The sequence below is a fragment of the Mastigoproctus giganteus genome, chromosome 4 (genome assembly GCF_048544385.1).
Source record: "Mastigoproctus giganteus isolate SK-2022 chromosome 4, ASM4854438v1, whole genome shotgun sequence".
Classification (NCBI taxonomy): domain Eukaryota; kingdom Metazoa; phylum Arthropoda; class Arachnida; order Uropygi; family Thelyphonidae; genus Mastigoproctus; species Mastigoproctus giganteus.
In genome coordinates, this window is record NC_143578.1 from 194811905 (window position 1) to 194830350 (window position 18446).

At 35.3% G+C, this 18446-nt stretch overlaps 1 protein-coding gene across 1 annotated transcript in view; it reads left to right on the forward strand.

Moving 5' to 3' along the window:
- Positions 1–16962, forward strand: part of Eip93F (Ecdysone-induced protein 93F) — a 195586-nt gene extending 178624 nt beyond the window's left edge. Inside the window, exon 7 of the mRNA XM_090371113.1 lies at positions 15486–16962. Coding sequence (XP_090227239.1) covers positions 15486–16820 — 1335 coding nt within the window. The 3' untranslated portion in view covers positions 16821–16962. The remainder of the gene's footprint in view (positions 1–15485) is intronic.
- The last annotated feature ends 1484 nt before the right edge of the window (positions 16963–18446 follow it).

Here is an 18446-nt window from a genome sequence, read left to right on the forward strand (position 1 = left end):
ATATATACAAGAATGAGCAGATCATTGGCATATGCTATTAAATTAATTCCAACATAGTGTTGATTCAGAAATTCATCCATAACTATAGACCATGCATGAGGCCTGATCACCGAGACTTGAGGACATCCTTTTTCCACACTTCTACAGATCTCTGTGTAGTTAGTTCTGACAATAATACTTCTATTATTAAAGTAATTTTTAAAAACATTACACAATTTATTAGAGGTCCCTATTGCTCTAATTCTTGACAATATGCCTCCCCACCAAAGCATGTCAAATGCACCGTGAAAGTCTACAAATAAGCCCAGCACATATGCCCCTCATACTCTTGAACATATTGTACTATTCTAGTTATGGCATCCTCTAATGATTTTCCTTTCTTATGGCCATACTGGCTATCAGAGGACACATTTCTTTGTTCATACCTAATCATCAGGCTGCATTAGCACACAGAAAAATTTCATTGTTCTGTTCAAAAAAAAAAAAAAAAAAAAAAAAGAGTTAAACATAAAATATAAATATGAAATATCAGTTCTTTTCCAATTTGTAAAATATTAAGGGTGTGTGCAATTTTATGTATATAAATGTAAAAATAAAATATATATATATATATGTACACTCACTCACTCACTCACTCACTCTCTCTCTCTCTCTCTCTCTCTCTCTCTCTCTCTCTCTCTCTCTCTCTCTCTCTCTCTCTCTCTCTCTCTCTCTCTCTAACACACACACACACACACACACACACACACACACACACACACACACACACACACACACACACACACACACACACACACACACACACACACCGGGGTTCAAGCCCGTCACCACCAGATGTGGAAAGGTCAGGGAATGACCACCGCATATCCCGGAGCAATATGGCCTTAGTTGCTAGTGCTCCTAAAAAAAAAAAAAAAACCAAATAACAACTCTAAGTCCCTGACTTACATAACGTTGGACTTCCTTAATTTTTTTTCACTCTTTTTTTTTTTTTTTTTTTTTTTTTTTTACGGATTATAAAATTTAAAACAGTAAAAAAAAGAAAAAAAAAAGCTATCATTAACGACCAACATGGCATGCACAAATTGCACAATTGAGATACAGAGTAATAAGCTTAAAAAATAGGAATGAAGAGAAGATTCTGAAAATTTATTTCTGTTCTTTTCTTTTTTTTTTTTATGACTGAATATTTCAGTAAAGGAGACACACGTTTCACCATAATAATGTAAAAACCCACAGAATTCCAGCTATCGGTATTATCGCAAATGCAATAAGATCGAGTTTACAACCCATTTATAATGAATTGCACTAACAGAAAAGCTCAATAAACCGGAACTTGCAAACTGTCTTTATTGTATTATGTGAACATCCTTAATGTGAACATGTTTAATAAAATGTGAACGTTGGTTTTGTGTAAGGTGATAATAGTGTGTTTCCATCTTAACTCTGTGAAGTTCTTTAGAGAAAATTTAAATTTGACCGCTATCATGGTGCCGACTAAGAGTGACAGCAGTACTAGTAAATCTACCAAGAAAGGGAAAGCGATCGATTTGAATCAGAAAATTAAAATAATAAGGATGAATGAACATGGTCAAACATTAACAAGTATCATGCAGAATTTAGATTTATCAGTGTCAACAGTGAACACAATGATAAGGGACAAAGACAGAATACAAGAAGCAGTGAAGGGATGGGCACCAATGAAGTCAACTATAATAACCAAGGCTACGAAATACATGTCAGTTTTTACATTACAATTACGTGTGTTTTTCCTTCCTTTTATGTTTTCTTTTCTGAAGTAGCGGTGAAGTAGCCAGAGTGGCTACTTCACCGCTGTTCCCAGATAAAGTTTTTAATTGAACTAATTAAAAATATATAACTATTTTTTTATATATTTAACTAATACATAAAAAATATATAACTAATTAATTGAAAAATATATAACTATTTTTCTTCATTCTTCTGAGGATATTATGTGGTTTTTGTAATTTTGGCATATCAGGGATGTAGTAGCAGTATTTTATTACACAATTTTATTACACAACCCGAGTTACGTAAAATTCAGCTTATGTAAGAAGTCATGGAACGTATCTCTTATGTATGTCTGGGACTTAATGTACATATATATATATATATATATAAGTAATAGAGTGAAGAGATATATAAAAAGAGTAAAGAAATATATAGAAACGAGAAGTGGCGTAACTATGCCAATGTAGCCATGCAGCATATTGAGGCCCATGACTAAAAAGGGACCCTCTTACCCAAAATAGAAAACAATTTGAGTAAAAATGTAAGTGTTTTTTAGTTTATGTTTATGATAAAATTTGCTGTCTACGAACAATAATTTTTTTCACAATAATTTTTTTCATAGTTGCTTCCAGGGCAATTTTTAAGGATTTTTACCAAAACAAATATTTTCAGGGGGCCCATACTAAACTACCAAAATTGCATGAAAAGAGAACAATGTAAAGTCTCTGTTTCTGAAGCAAAGCACATGTCAGGTAATAATGATAAAACAAAGGATTAAGAAATTAGTGAATTTAGAATGAATTTAGAATTTACGAGATTAAAGCCAAAAGGAAAATATATGGGGGAGAATACAGATAGTAGGCATGTGGTTGTGGTTTACAATTGACTTAACAGAGGAACAAAAAGCAGAAAAGTAGGGAAAGTACTAAAAGGACTCACTATAACTGACTGCATCTAAAATGAAACCTAAACAAACAGTAATATAAAGGAAATATCTGGGGTGCAAAAGACAAAGACAATAGAGACCCATGCAGCAAAAAAAAAAAAAAAAAGAAAGAAAAAAGTAGCTAAATTTGTGATAAATACAGATAATAAATAAATATACAGATGTAAACACACACACACACACGCGTGCGCGCGCACACACACACGCGCACACACACACACACACACACATTGCACGCTGCTTATTGTGATCACAGATACTGTTATCATACATATGAATACATAGAAAAAAATTACATTTATTGTAATCAGCACTTTGGTTCATGTTATTGCTTTTTTTGCCTTATAGCTGTTTACACATGTACAGCAGAAGTGGTTACATAACATTCTGATTTGTTTTTGAGCTTCAGCACGTTCTGTGTCTTACTGCTGTTGTTTGTACAGTTCCTATGGTTGTCAGTGTTGTTACTCCATGAAAGCAAGGACTGTAGAAAAGAGTTAAGAGAAAAGGGAAAGAAAAGAGCATTTTGATTTATTGGTTACTCTACTGGCCTGTTTAGTTTTTGTTATACCCATTATAATATACTTCTAACTCTCATTTTTGTTTTCTTGGGGCTTAAGTTAAACCAGCCTGACTCAAAATTACACTGGAAACCCATGTCATTTGTAAGTACTGTTTTAAAAACTATGTACTTAGACTGGGGTTCGAGCCCGTGACCACCAAATACAGAGGATGCAGTAAGGTCAGGGAATGACCACTGCATATCCTCGGAGCAATATGGCCTTAGTTGCTAATGCTCCTAAAAACCAAATAACAACAACAATAACCTCTTTGTTTTTTTTTTTTTTTTATAAAAATCCCAAACACGAGAGGTATTAGAACCTATATTACTTAGTACTGTGCTTGGGTTGGAGGTTGAGAAGACGAAAGAAGATATTTGTTGACATTAGATTTGAACTTCTGTAGACTGTAATTTTTAGAAAATATGTATGTTGGTCCAGAAAACAGCAGTTGAATGAATAAACGAATAAGATGAAAAGTTGTTTCTGTGAGTTTGAAGTTGGACAGTAAACAGATGTTGGCTGGTGGCGGCACGTGTTCGGAATGTTTTGAAAGAGAGAGCGAGAATTGTAGAAGCCAATTCGGAAGAACAGTGCCCATGGAAGTATCTGTAAAAAAGGCATGCAGCAGAAACAGTATGTCGATGAGACAGCGAGTGGAGAGACTCTGTTAGAGATGAGTCATTAATTAACCTAACTGCCCTCTTCTGAATGGAATCTAGAAGCCTGAGAGAGGTTTTGGGGGCACTGCCCCAGATGTGGGAACAATATTCCATGGTAGGGCTGATTTGTGTTTGAACAGAGTGAACAGCTGTTTGGAAGAAAAGTAATGCTGAGAGCGAAAGATAAAACCAAGTTTATTAGATGCAAAGGAAGCAATATTTGTAATGTGCTTGTGCCAAGAGAGATTAGAAGTCAGGGTAATCCCCAAAAGAGATATATCATCTTGCTTAGGAATTGGAGTGTCACCAAAGATAAGCATCGGAGCAGAAGAATCCTTTTTGCGAGTTATAAGACAGAGCTGAGCTTAGAAGGATTGAAATCAACTAGGCTGTCTTTGCCCCACTGAATAATTATCTAGAGATTGACAATTAAGGAATTGGTAGCATGATATTTGAGAAGTTGAAGCTATTTGAGCATGGCAAGGTTTCTCAAAATGGAAGGTGGAATCCAATGAGTTATCATCAGTAAAACTATAGATAGAATTTCCGGTCAATGGAAGAAGATCATTAATATACAAGAGGAAAAGAGTTGGGGAAAGAACCTTGGGGACACCAGCATTAGTGGAGAAGCTATAAGACAGAGAGCCATCTACCATCACCCTCAGTGAGCAGTCAGAGAGAAAACTGGATAACCAATCACATAAAACAGTTGGCAAACCATAAGTTGGAAGCTTGTTTAGAAGACCTTCAAGACAAACACAATCAAAAAGCCTTTGAGATGTCAAGAACAACTGCTTGTGTTTCATCAAACTTTTTCATTGAATTTGTCCATAAATGGGTAACATAAGCCAGAATATCACCAGTGGATTGACACTGATGGAATCCATACTGGCGATCGTTGATCAGATGCAAGGTTTCTAGGTAGTTTTAAGAGTTGGCAGTTAATTGATTTCTCCATCACTTTAGAAAGAGTAGAAGTAATTGCAATAGGACGATAATTGAATTGGAGCGATTTGTCACCCTTTTAAGGAACTCTCTGGATATGAGCAAATTTCTAAGCAGAAGTAAAAACACCTTTGGAATAAGAAAGTGAAAAAAGGCTGCAAAGAACAGGAGTAAGTTCAGGAGCACAGGCTTTGAGAACAAGTGAAGAAATACCATCAGGACTTGGAGCTTTCTTAGCATCAATATACATCAAATTCCTTCTGACATCCTTTTGGCAGAACACCACAGGAGGCATTGAATGGAGCTTGTTGGGAATGGTCAGAGGTGTTTTACCAAGATAATTAATACATGACTTAGAAGAAAAATGGGATGATAGCAGGTCAGCTTTATCCTTGCCTGAAGTGACAATAGAACCATCTGGTCTTGACAGAGGTGGGAGCAGAGATGGGGGGGGGGGGGGGCCCTCAATAGCCAGGTGGGCAGAAGCAGCAGTGCTGACCCACGCTTCTTGATTAGACCAGGGTTTGAACCCGTGACCACCAAATATTGAGGATGCGGAAAGGTCAGGGAATGACCACTGCATATCCCTGGAGCAATATGGCTTTAGTTACTAATGCTCCTAAAAAAAAAAAAAAAAAAAAAGGAGAGATGGGCAAAAGTTGCAGCCAATAGTTTTGGCAAGAGGTCAGAATGCTCGGCTACCATTAGGACAAGAAGCAAGCTTTCTACTGTTAGCCTGTTCAAAATCTAGTTTGGACTGATTAATAACTGCTTTACAATTGTTGCGAGCTTTCATGTAGGCAGAAAATGAAACTGAAGAATTAGAAACAAGCCAATTACGATATGCAACATTCTTCTCTTGAACAGCCTTAGCACATTTATTGGAAAACCGAGGTTTAGAATAAGGGCGAGATTTTAAAGTGTAGTGTGGAATAAAGGATTCTATTCCTACAAGAATAATTTCACTGACACGATCTGAGCAAACGTTGACATCAGAAGTTTTGAAACAGTAGTCCGACCAAGGAAAAGAAGAAAAGAAATCTCGCAGGTCATCCCATTTTGCATTCTTGTAATGCCAAACAATATGAGGTTGAGAATAGCCATGAGATAAAGGCTCCACTGGAGAAGAGACAATCACTAAGTTGTGATCTGAGTTGTCTAAAAGACCACTCACTTCAACCATGTACTTAGAAGGGTTGTTTGCGAGAAAAAGATCACACGTGTTGGCTGTATGATTAGGATTGTCCAGTATTCTGGTAGGTAAATGAACAATCTGTGTGACGTCATTAGCAATTGCAAAAGCCTCAGCATCTCGACCAGCTGGGTCTGTGTGACTAGGAAATGGAAGCCAGCTGGAGTTGTGAACATTAAATTCACCAAGGAAAATTAACTCACTGTTAGGAAAGTTGGACTGGAGAAAGTTAAGTTGCAAAGAGAGGATGTCAAAGAGCTCCAAGTGATTAGTGGAGGTGGGAGAACGGTAAAGACAACAAATGAATTTGAGAGAATGGGATAGAGAGATTTTAAGCAAGAGAAAGTCGAAAAGAGGAGATTCCAAATTACCAAGTCTCTGACAGGGAATATCGGAATGGATATGCACAAGTACCACCATTGATGCAAAAGGAATCATACAGCAAATAATTTGGGCAACTGAGATGAGCAGTGGGTGAATCAACTGATAACTGAGATTCTGTCAGGAAAAGTACATGGGGGCTTGTCAGACTGTAAGTGGAAATGAACATCATTCAAATTAGAACTGAGACCACGTATATTTCTGAATTGAACTAGTAAAGTGTTTGGGAGTTTTAGATCTTTTTGCAGAGAATCTTGCTTTATTAGTTTGACAATTCATGGTGTATTATATAGTAAGAAAAAGTGGAGAGTGGGGATATGCTGCATGAAGTAATGAAATTTTTGGATATGGTGTACACATGATAAGAATATACCCAGTTCCTTGACACAACATGCCTTGACAATGCCCCCCCCTGTATACGGACTACTCTGACTCCCTCCAGTTAAACAAGATTATACACTAGCTGATCTGGAAGCCTACTAGAGAGTTACCAATAGGTTAGGTCCGGTGTACTAACTAGCAGCCGGCCTTCGAACACTGTTTTAGAGCTGTATCCTTGAAATGTAAGGAAGTTGGGATCTCACCGTGGTGTTCATCCTAACCTCAGAAGACATCTGTCATACTGCATGATGGAAGTGATGTGGAAGCATTGACCGGAACTTGGCTCTGGAGGCTAAACAAGGGTTCCACCACTTCAATCCTCCAATATCAAAGTGGTGGTATTGCACCAGTTTATGAGAGTCATCTACCACCTAGTATTGCCTGGTAACACAGAGGAGCCACATTCCTCCGTGTGGTGTGGGCGCCACACCTCAACCTCTGCTTACATTGGTTCATACCTGGGTTGTCACCCACAGTGTGCTAGCGTATGGGGGGTTAAACCTGGATTATTAACAGTCCCACCATTGTGAATGTGCAAAACAGAGGATTTGGCTGTCACAGACCATCCGGAACTTGCCAAAATTGGGTCCACTTGACTTGAGTATGGAGTCACCCGAATATCAGTTCCATTAGCATTTTCGACTCGCAGGTAGCAAGCACTGCTTGTCAGGCGTATCTGAGAGAATATCTGTGACAACCTCAAGGACCAAGTGCAGTGACTTTGACAATTTGTTGTGTGAATGGCTACCTAACATTTTGAGAATTATGTAATAATTAAAGCTGTCATAATTGCTGACAATGACACCAGAAACAGTGTCATTGTTTTTAACAGCATTTCTCAAAAATTTGCCACCATTAACCTAAACAAATATTGATTAATTTGAAAGTACCAAACATAATAAATCACTGGGCTAGAACTATTATTTCTATATGAAAGATATGCAATGCTTCAACAGAGCCTCACTTAACTCTCTGAAGGATTAGGTTTAAAGATAGGTGCAAGCCCATACAGTCCATATCTTGATTTTGTGATGGGTTTAGCAATAAAGGGAAACCAAAGTATAAAACTGTTCTTGTCATTACTTTATTTGTGTGAAAATGCATATCATCATGCTAGAGAAGAACCATCTATATATATATCAGGGTGGCCAATTTGAATTCATGTCTTCAGTTTCAACTTAGTGCTGAGAGTTAATATGTGAAATCACTGGGTAGATCATGAATTCACCAATGTCCGAAAAAATAGAATTCATGATTTTTCCAGCCTACATTTTGGTGCTGGTGAATCCTTGTAATGGTGTTCCTTCCATCCACTCTCTCATTCTCAGTCTCATAATGATGCTAGACTCTAATCTCCAATCAGTGTACTACATAAGAATCCTTTGCTGTCTATCCGACCGGGCTAGCCGAGTGGGTAAAGTACCTGCCCAGCAACCCAAAGGTCGCGGGTTCGATTCCCGCCTCGGGCTTGGATCAAAGTACTGCAAAAACCTTGGGAGGTGCAATATGGCCACAGAAGCCGATGCGCCAACAACTACCAAATCAAAAAAATCAAAAAAAAACCTTTGCTGTCTTTTTTGCACTTCACAACAACACATTTCACTAGGTTTGCATTTGCTTTTCTTTCACTGCATCAGCATCCAGAGCCAGTTTGGCTTTAATTCAAGCGAATAAAATTGGATGGCAGGGAGTAGGAAAATAGTCACATTCCTTGCTTTATATTCTCAAAATAATAATAAATTGCAAAAGCAAAAAAATAGTTATTTTACAATTTTACCACTATTACCAGAGAAAGTGCACCACAGCATGAACCAACCCTAAGAGGTTCATAATAGTTGGGCAGAAAACTGTTAATGCCAAACATAACCACCAAACAACTGCCAAACATAACCACTAGATATTCAAATGTTGCTTTTAATTTTCTCCCACTTCTCCAAGCTCCTGTTGTAAAACTATTTTCCTTTCATTAATGTACTAATCCAACCTCACTAAACTGTAAAAGTTTAAAAGGTAACTGGTGCTACAGAATCCACATTGAATGTAAATAATATCAATTGTAATATGACAGTTGGAGCACAACAGTACAGTTCAGAATTCTGAAAACACTTCAATGCATCAGGCATGGATGCATAAGTATACGTGCTGTGAGTGACTGCTAAATACGGTGCTGTTTCTTGTATTCTCTATTTTATGAACTATTCTGTGTGGTTGTCCCCGAGTGGAAACAGCAAATTTACTTATTTTTCAGATAGAATTTATTGACAAATTTAGAACTACTTCACAAACCAATACCCTTTTCCATTTTTACCTTTCCCAGTGATATAGGCTAAAGCATATATTGAATTAATTATAAAACTCTTACAGTTAAAGGAGTTTAACCCAGTAGTGGTTGTGTGGGACCTGATATATAGTTCATGAAAAGAATCAGTGCAAAAACTTGATTCCAGGTTAATGAATAAACTTTCTTTACCTTCCTTACCAGGCCTACTATGATGAATATACTGGTTCTTGTCCAATTGAAAAAAACGAATTTAAGAAGCATTAAAACCTGGTTAGTACTTAGGAGAATGATACCTTCCTAACCATAGAGACATCTTTTCTGAAGCAGTTTTTTAAGTGAAATTTTATGGTTTTGCACAATAATTGCAGTCAGGTGATGCATAACTGTTCTTGAAACTATTTTGATTATTTGGTGTGTGGCATCTCACAGGTGTCTCTCAAATTTTTTTTTAATTAGAAAATGTATGTGTGTTTTTGTTTAAATATTTATATACACATATATATATATATAAGCAGAAAAAGAAGAAATGTGTGCACACATGTAATTTTCCCATATCAGCATGGGAAATTTGAAATAACCTTGAAAATGGAAATGAAGTGACTAATATCATCCGGTATGTACATATATATATAGTGGATGCTACTTATTGTGATCACTTCCGAACACAGCTTAATTAAAAACAATAACTGAAGAAACAAGAATGCAGTTTATTGATGCAGAGTAGAAAATGATGGAAGTGACAGAAAGAGAATCTTAAAATCAAGCAATATAAAATACTTTAATATGACTGCCCACTATTTCTTTGAGAAAGTTATGAATAAAAACAAAACTGTTAATGTTTCTGGAATTTCACACAAATTATTAAAAACAAATAAAGAAAATATATTAAAATCAAGAGTTTGAAAAGGGTTAATGTTCTACTGTAAAACAGCCTGATTGGCAGGAGTGCCATGAATGAAATTCATTGTGCTCTTGAAATTCATTCTTATTGGAGATTGTAACTTTCCTGACATTGATTGGAACTTATCATTTAGTCACTCACTCACTCAGTAGCAGAACAATTCTGGATGACTGTTTTCTATACCAACATGTTCAAACAAGTAAAGGTAGCACACTTGATCTGATTATCTCTTTTATGTGTTAAGAAATCTTCAAGTAAAGGAACCACTAGATGGCAGTGATCATAGTGCATCAATCTGGTAACTAATCAAGGCTGACCTAGGTGGGCCAGAAAACCAATAAATCATCTTCTGAAATCATCCTTTCAATTAGGTATTCCCACAATCCACAATTTGTGTCTCTTTCATTTAATTGAAGCATCGAAGCATAATTGACAATTTTATAACTTTATTCTCACCAAATGTCACTTGAGAGTTAATATCTTTAGGCCAATGTTTCTTATCAAATACTTGGGCAGATTCTGCCAAATCAGCATTTTTTACTATCAAGCAGCGTGCTTTCTACTGATTGTTTCAAAGTTCTGTAGAAAGCTTCTGGATTTTTTGGCTATGTGTTATACATAAATTTATCAATAAATGCTTTAAATCTATCAATACGTGCACAGATATCACAGTATCACCAACTGATAGTTCTAATCAGTGATTAACGCAATGCAACACTATTAAAGAAGGGAATTTTTCTTTCATTAGTTTTTCATTATGAAACTTTCATTAGTTTCATAATGCCACTTTTACTACTCATCATAACAGTGCACCATCACATGTGACACAAACTAATTGAGTTTTTAAATAGTTTTCCGTATGACTGAAGACAATCGAGCAGAGAATCAAATATCCCTTTTGCAGTAACACTTTCCGGTTCAATCAAGTCCAAAAACAAATTTATGGGAGATATCATTCCACTGTCAAATCTAAAAGTTCGAATGTAAATGATTAAAGTGGATATTTACTCACCGTGGTTGATTCTTCAATTATCAATGAAATTTTACTTGTTGACATAATGATTTTATTAGCCAAATTTTTTCTAATTTCATCACTTATGTGATTCAAGATTGGTTGGTTTTGGGAGCATCGGCAACTAAGGGCATGTTGCTCCATGTATATTGTAAATTGCCTGGATTCTGAGGTTGATTTTCTGCTTGCTGGCCAGAAATCCCCAAGTTTCTCATAGAGAAAAACCATGCTACCCTTGCCTGAGACTGACTAACTTGGCCACGTTATGAAAAAGACCCATAAAAATTCCTCCCACCATTGACAGGATTCGAACTCTAGTCTTTTCCACCTGGATTCGAGATGTTAATGCAAGCATTAGTTGAATGAAAAATACGACCCATGTCAATCCCATTTAATTCTTGTAGGTCAATCTCTGATTCAAAATTATGAAAAGACTAATTTTTTTTGGCCACCTTATATGCAGTGTGAAAAATATTTCTTGTTATTAAATTTTCAAGGGGCTTTTTCTCAGCTTCTGTTACCAGTTTTATAGCAACATTATGTCCCACCGAGTTCTTGTGATCGAAAAATTTTTTTTTCTCTTAAAGACAGTATCTGTTGCTGTCTGCTTTCGCCAAAATAATTAACTTCATTGTTTGCTTGCCCATCTTACTTTTTACTCTAAGGTTCAAATTTATGTACATAATGCACAGCCAAGTCTCTTATTTTGATCATTTACCAATTATACTTTGCACAGAAGTCATTTTTTTGATCAACAGTCCAGCAACTTGGCCAGTCATTCCTTGCTGTTGGACGCAGATACCATCAGGAATAAAATCAGCCTTTGACACAGTCTGTAAAGTCTTCACTGACATTCTCACTTATTTTTAATTTCTTAACTGTGGAAGGTGAAAAGAAACTAGTAATTCTTTTCATTTTTTATTTAATAGTTCAGGACAGTTTTTTTAATACTAATTCACTCACAAGCTCATTATCACTTTACCTCAATGGCAGTTGAATAAAACTGTTGCATCTAAATTGAAAATGCACAAAGTTATTAATGTTGAACAAACTTTTACATTGTAACAAAAGTCGCAGAAAAACTAGTGGCGAACTAATACGAGCCTTTAGGAAATGGTATTTCCAAAGGGGGAGGAGTCAAGAAAAAGGTACATGAATTTACCGAAATGAGTGTTACTTAGATGAACAGAACACCTGTGAAAGTGGGATAATAAAATAAATGTACAGTCAGACTTCTATATAACGAAATCGCTTGCAAAAATTCGTTAAACAAAAATTTCTTTATAAAGAAATATACAGTAAAAGATGGTAAATGAATCAGAAATAAGTGGGAATAAATATGTTTTCTAACGTTTCAAAACAATTTATTAATACATAAACATTAAAAGATACAATTTTTTCATATGTACATGATGCACACAATATTAGTACACTTAAGAATTATTTTGAATGTTTGGTTATATTTTGTTGTACACTGCATTTTAGTGTACATCAATCATTATAAAAATGTCCACATTTGTTTTAACATACCTTGTATTTTCAGGAACATTTTCTTCACACTGCAGGCCTCGACGAAGTTTCAAAAACTGCCAACATTTCATGTTTAGAAAGTTTAATACCTTCATTGTCCTCATCCTCCTTCTCTTCATGCATATTGTCACTGGTTCTTTGAACTAATTCTTAAATTAAAAAAAATTTTTTTTGAAACTGTCCAAAATGTCAGTCATTCAGATATTCAGGTACTGTGACCATTTAAATAGAGATATGGAAAGTGTGGATGATGCACTTCTGCGAAACAACAGATGATTATTTGTCAGGGTAAAAGAAAATCACTCTCTCCTAATTCTTGAACAGGGTGCTTACAGTGGAAAGTTGACCAGACCCCATTGTCTGCATCAGGAATACCCCTTCATCTGCTCACTGCTGACCAGCACAACTTCTTGGTATGTGGGACAGGTGATTGGATAGGTCTTAGCAAAACTATTAGCACCTGTGCCTGTTATCTGGTTTGTTGTTTATATATGCTTCTATTCTATGCTGAGTTGCGTGCATCACGAATTTAATCTGAAGTTTTCACTAGACTTTTTCTTTTTGTTTGCAGGAGGTTGCCAATTTGGTACTATATATTTTTTTTGAAGTGTTCACATTTACTTTCTCTTTTGCACCTTTTGCATTCATGGTAAGTTCTCTTTTTACTTCTAAGGGCATTTCCCTTCTTCTCTGTAATAAAAGAACGGAAATACCAGTTATAAACTACATACCTCTTCCCCCTTAAACTTTCATTTTGGATGTTAATTTCCATTACACTTTTTCTTAATGCCTTAATTCTAAATTATTTACATCCTCTAGTTTTAACTAAACCTTAATGGCATGTATTTTATATCAGAAACAGAAGTTTTGATAGTGTTACCTTTACTTGCAGTCTTGATGTTTGGTTCTTGAAAAGTGACACCAGTGTTGCATGTTACGTGTAAATATCTTTATCTTAGTATTATTCCATTTCGTATTATATGTGTATATATAATTTTATTTTATATTTTTTTGTCCCTTCTTGCTATCTCTAAATGAATTATGCTTACTCTTTATTACCTATTTCTCTCTTCTTCTTCTTCCCATTGATCTTATTACATAAACTTATATGTACATACACACACGCATGCATGCATGTGCAACAGTACCTTGAAATTCCTACCTCTGCTATTCATTAATTTGTGGATAAGTTTTTGATCTTGTTTTTCAAATTTCAAAAAACTGCTTTGATTATTCATGATTCATTCTTTGAACAATGTTCATCTGTCATTGGTCAGGTATTTGTTTATTCACCAAAATAAAATTTAAAAAAAATGTCTGCTCTGTTTTGTCTGGGATGGTTATGTAGGGTTAGAGGAGTTTGCAAGGTTGACTATAAGGATATTACATAATTTATGGTATTGTATGGATTTGGATACTTCAGGTGTATAACCCTGCTTCTGACCACTTGGTTACAGCCAGCTAACTTCTCTTGGGAATTGTTGGTTATATGCACCTACAGGAAACTGCAATAGTTATGCATTTTATTGGTCTGGAAGCAGCTGTCATTGGTCACTCTCCTAGGTTATTTTATTTGTTTGCTTTTATTATTTATTTATTATTATTATTTTTTTTTCTTGTAAGCCCAACTTCCACCATTAGTCAGCTTATTTGCTATTATGATGTCTGATGTTATATTTGATGCTGTGGACCTGAGAGGGATAAGTTAATGAACATAACTGATAGTAAATGTATAAATTAAATAAATGCCTTATCTGATTTAAGCGTTCTTTTTCATTTTTTATCTAAAATCAAAATCTGTAGTTAGTCATAGATCCATTTTGCTGATAATCAATGCAGATTTGCAACTGAAAAAATTGCAGTGATAGTTCAAGGGATACCCTGCATAAATGATGAAGAAGCTTTGAGATTTCTTTATATATTTAACTTATATTCCTATATATGGGCTGACCAACTTGTACTGTTGGTCAGAATTTGGAAAACTGCCTGACTTTCCCATAACCAAGTTTCATTGTCCGTAAATTTTTTTGATGCATAAAGATAATTTTTTCCACAAGCTCTATCTACAATAAAACAACTTCTGCATTTATACTTGTTATACCCCCAGCAGAATCTGACAACCAAGCAATATGAGTTGAGAGAGAGAGAGACCGGGGAGTGGGGGTGTAAAGGGCCTAGGCCCTTTACTGTGTCATTGGCAAATTTTCGTTTTGTGAACATGTTCAGGAAAGTAACCCACCATGAACAACTAGGTTCTGGTGTATAATGTAGTTTGGAGGGGAGGGGAAACTTGGTTAAGAATTTCCTATTTACTGTTACTCTTTGATATGTTAATAATCACGAGACTGTTTGTCCCAATTTTTTTTAAGAATTAGGCTACACACTGATGTCACAGTTCACCTTGATGTTCAAGCTGTGTACCATCACAGATAGTGTCATAGACCTTAATGTGATTTTGATGTCATTTTTTTTAATAGGTCAGGTATATTTGTCACAATATCAACTGTGGTATGATTATATTTTCAAAAAAAAAAAAAAAAAGAAATTGGTGGCATCAATTTCCTTAGGAATTGATCCCTTAGGAATCAATTTTTTATTAACATTATGGTGATTAATATGTTAAATAAGATTATTTCCATGCAAAATAAAAAGCTTAGCTATTTGTTGAAGGTTATTTTTAACCTTCAACAATTAGCCCAAACTGTTGAAGCTTACAAATCCTTTGTTCATTCTATTTTTGGGGCACATTATTATTTTATTACAATTTGTTCAAAATAGTGAGAATTCTTTGTTTTGGTGATACCAGTGAATATATTTAAGGATATATGAAGAATATGTGCTTCAAGGATATATGAAGAATATGTCCTTCAAGGATATTTAAGAATATATGTGATAATTGAAAAAAATTAAATTTTGATGCTTTGTCTTTTTTTCTTCCTTAGGTTTTTTCAAACATTCCACATTTAGCATTGGCAAAATGTAAAGAGAATTACAATCTACCTAACCATTCACTTGCCTTAAAAGATGATTTGAAGTTACCTCTTCTGCCTGATCTGATCCGTCGCTTGACAGAAGAACGGTTAGAAGTGGAAAGAGAGCGTCAGAAGGATGTTGATTCTACCAGCTCTGAAGATTTGGACCCAGCTACTAAGTTATCAAATGTGATACTGAAAGTTCCGTCCTATAAACCAGCCAAGTCACCTCCAGTAAATAATGAAACTACAGACTCTAGTAGTCCCCTGTTACCCTCTGCACCGACGCCTTCAGGGACGTCCTTATCTAGTCAGTCAGCCTCGGGGAACAAGGGGATTACGGTTTCACTTAAGGAGCTGATAGCAAGGAGTATTAGCCAGAGGGTTAATAACAGTCATGCGCATAAGGGAACTACAAAAGATGAACCACCATCAAAGCGTCCAAATTTGTCTTCTAGCAATGTGAATAAATCTAGTAGCAGTGTCTCTTGGACAAATTTAAATCAGCAGTCTTCATCTGATGAAAAGTATAACACTGCATTGGATGGATCGCTGGAAATGCTAAAACAAGAGAAACGTACGCGTCCGAAGAGAGGGCGTTATAGAAATTATGACAGAGACAATCTTGCAAGAGCTGTCCGAGCTGTCCAACGAGGTGAAATGAGTGTACATCGAGCAGGTACTTTTTATGGTGTTCCTCATTCAACTCTTGAATATAAAGTTAAAGAACGTCATTTACTACGGCCAAGAAAAAGGGATTCTTTTGCAAATTCTTCTAGTAATAACATTTCATTATTAACAAAAAACAACCAAAGTGCTTCAAATAATAATAACAACAACAACAACAACAGCAGCAGCAGTAATAATAAAATTACCAAGGCAGGAACTAAAAGTCAGAAAAACAGCAGCAGTGTTTTGAACACAAATAGTGAACAACCAAATGGACTTAGGACATTGGTTGAGAACAGTCACCGTCCATCCTCGGACACTTCTTTCCCGTCCCAGCTTTCTCTCTGGCAGAGCATGCCATTTTTTTCTCTGGATTTTTCTCAGCTGAGTTCTAATAACTTTTTTGCTTCACAGATGATGAGAAAACTTCATGAAAATGCACGTCTTCAGGAAGAGGCACAAAGAAAAAGAAAGAATCAAGAGTTGGGAATTCTTGAGAGCTTGATCAAATCTACTCTTGACAGATCAGTGTCACCAGACAGTAAAGTCTCATTGTCATCTTTTCTTGTATCAGCAGAATCTGCTGGTTCCTCACCAGATAAGACTGAAGAAGGTGAGGTAGCTGACAAAAAATAAACAATGCCACATACCAAAGTCCAGAAACTGAGTTGTGGCTGTCTGCAGTGCTTTAATATAAAAGCACTCTAATCAGCATTCACTGGAAAGTATCAAACCGTTTTTTGTGTATTGCACAGGGTGCCTTTAGAATAGGCTGTAATGTTCATTCGTTGTGGGTAAGGATTGTTTAAATGGAAAAAAAAAAAAAAAAAAAAAAAAAGGAAGCTAGTCTTTTCTTACTGTGATCTGTAAAGCTTGAACATTTCTGGAAATTATGATATCATAAGAAGTCTAGAATTTTGTTATATATTGTGTAAAAATGTCTTTTACATACTAGTAATTGTGAATATTGGCCACTAAGAAATTGGCAAAAATTTAACTATTTACGGAGAAAAGAACTGCCAGTTACTGCTGTTTGCATAAAGAGCAGAGGGCTAGTTTTAAATTTGATGACAGGATCTCAGAATATGTGCATTGAAGAGGACACCGATTTTTTTTTTTTTTTTTTTTTAAACTTTTTTTAATTGCTTTCTATTTTTCTTTTCTGTTTTGTTTTTGAAAAAAAAAAAATGGCTGGTTTTCTCTGGGATATATATAAATGTGCTTATATGTTGTTAAGGCAATTAATAATTCCATTTTATAGAAGAAATTCCACATACCTTTAAGGTGTGTTTAATTTGTTCATTCCATTTTGGGGCACATTATTATTTTCTTACAGAATTTGTTCAAAATAGTGAGAATTCTTTGCTCTAATGGTACCAGTGAATATATTTATCTATTAAATTTGTAAAAAAAAACAAAAAAAAAAACATCTTTTATTTTTAATGCAATTCCTGTTATTGTCAAAAAAAAGCTCACTCATAATTTACTTGGTATTGTAATTAATTATATTGAGTTGATTTGGTTGCAATTTAGTTACAGAATTTTGTTTGTTATGTAATAGTTTATTGTAAAGCAGGTCTGTGATAGAGTAATTTTGCATGCCACCAGAGCTTGATTTCCTATGGGATTATGGGAGTATACTTTCAACATAAAAAATATATATATATCACACAAGATACATTTTCTCCTTGTATATTGGTCCTGAAAGAAAATCAGGAACATTATGTCAAAGATACTTTCCTACTAATAATCTTGTACTGTATCGACGTTATATGTGGTTGTCATGCACTGCTGTTACTAATAGAGTACTTTTTGAAGATGTATGTATGTATGTATGTATCTAATTGGGTATCTGATATTGTACAGACAATATTTTTTACTCTAAAGAATTGTCATATTGGCACTGCGCCACTAACATGCCTGCCACGTTCTCACAATACATTTAGCACTGACCTCCGTTTCAGCATTTCAGTATATGTGCTGATCATCATCTTCGCCATTTTGAAACAGGGGGCCTTAGTGGTACCAGTTTTTCTCTCCACCTCTGGAATTAAGAAACCATCCTAGTATAAAATGCCACGGTACCACAAAATAGTTGGTCGCTGTGCATATAGGAAATGTGTGTGTAAAAAATCAACTACATCACATATATTGTTTGAAAAGCAATGGTTGATGGTTATTTATGACAGGGTTTCCATTGTCCATTTATTGCTGTTAGTATCATTGCAGTTCAGAGTAGAGCATTTATTGAATAATGATCAC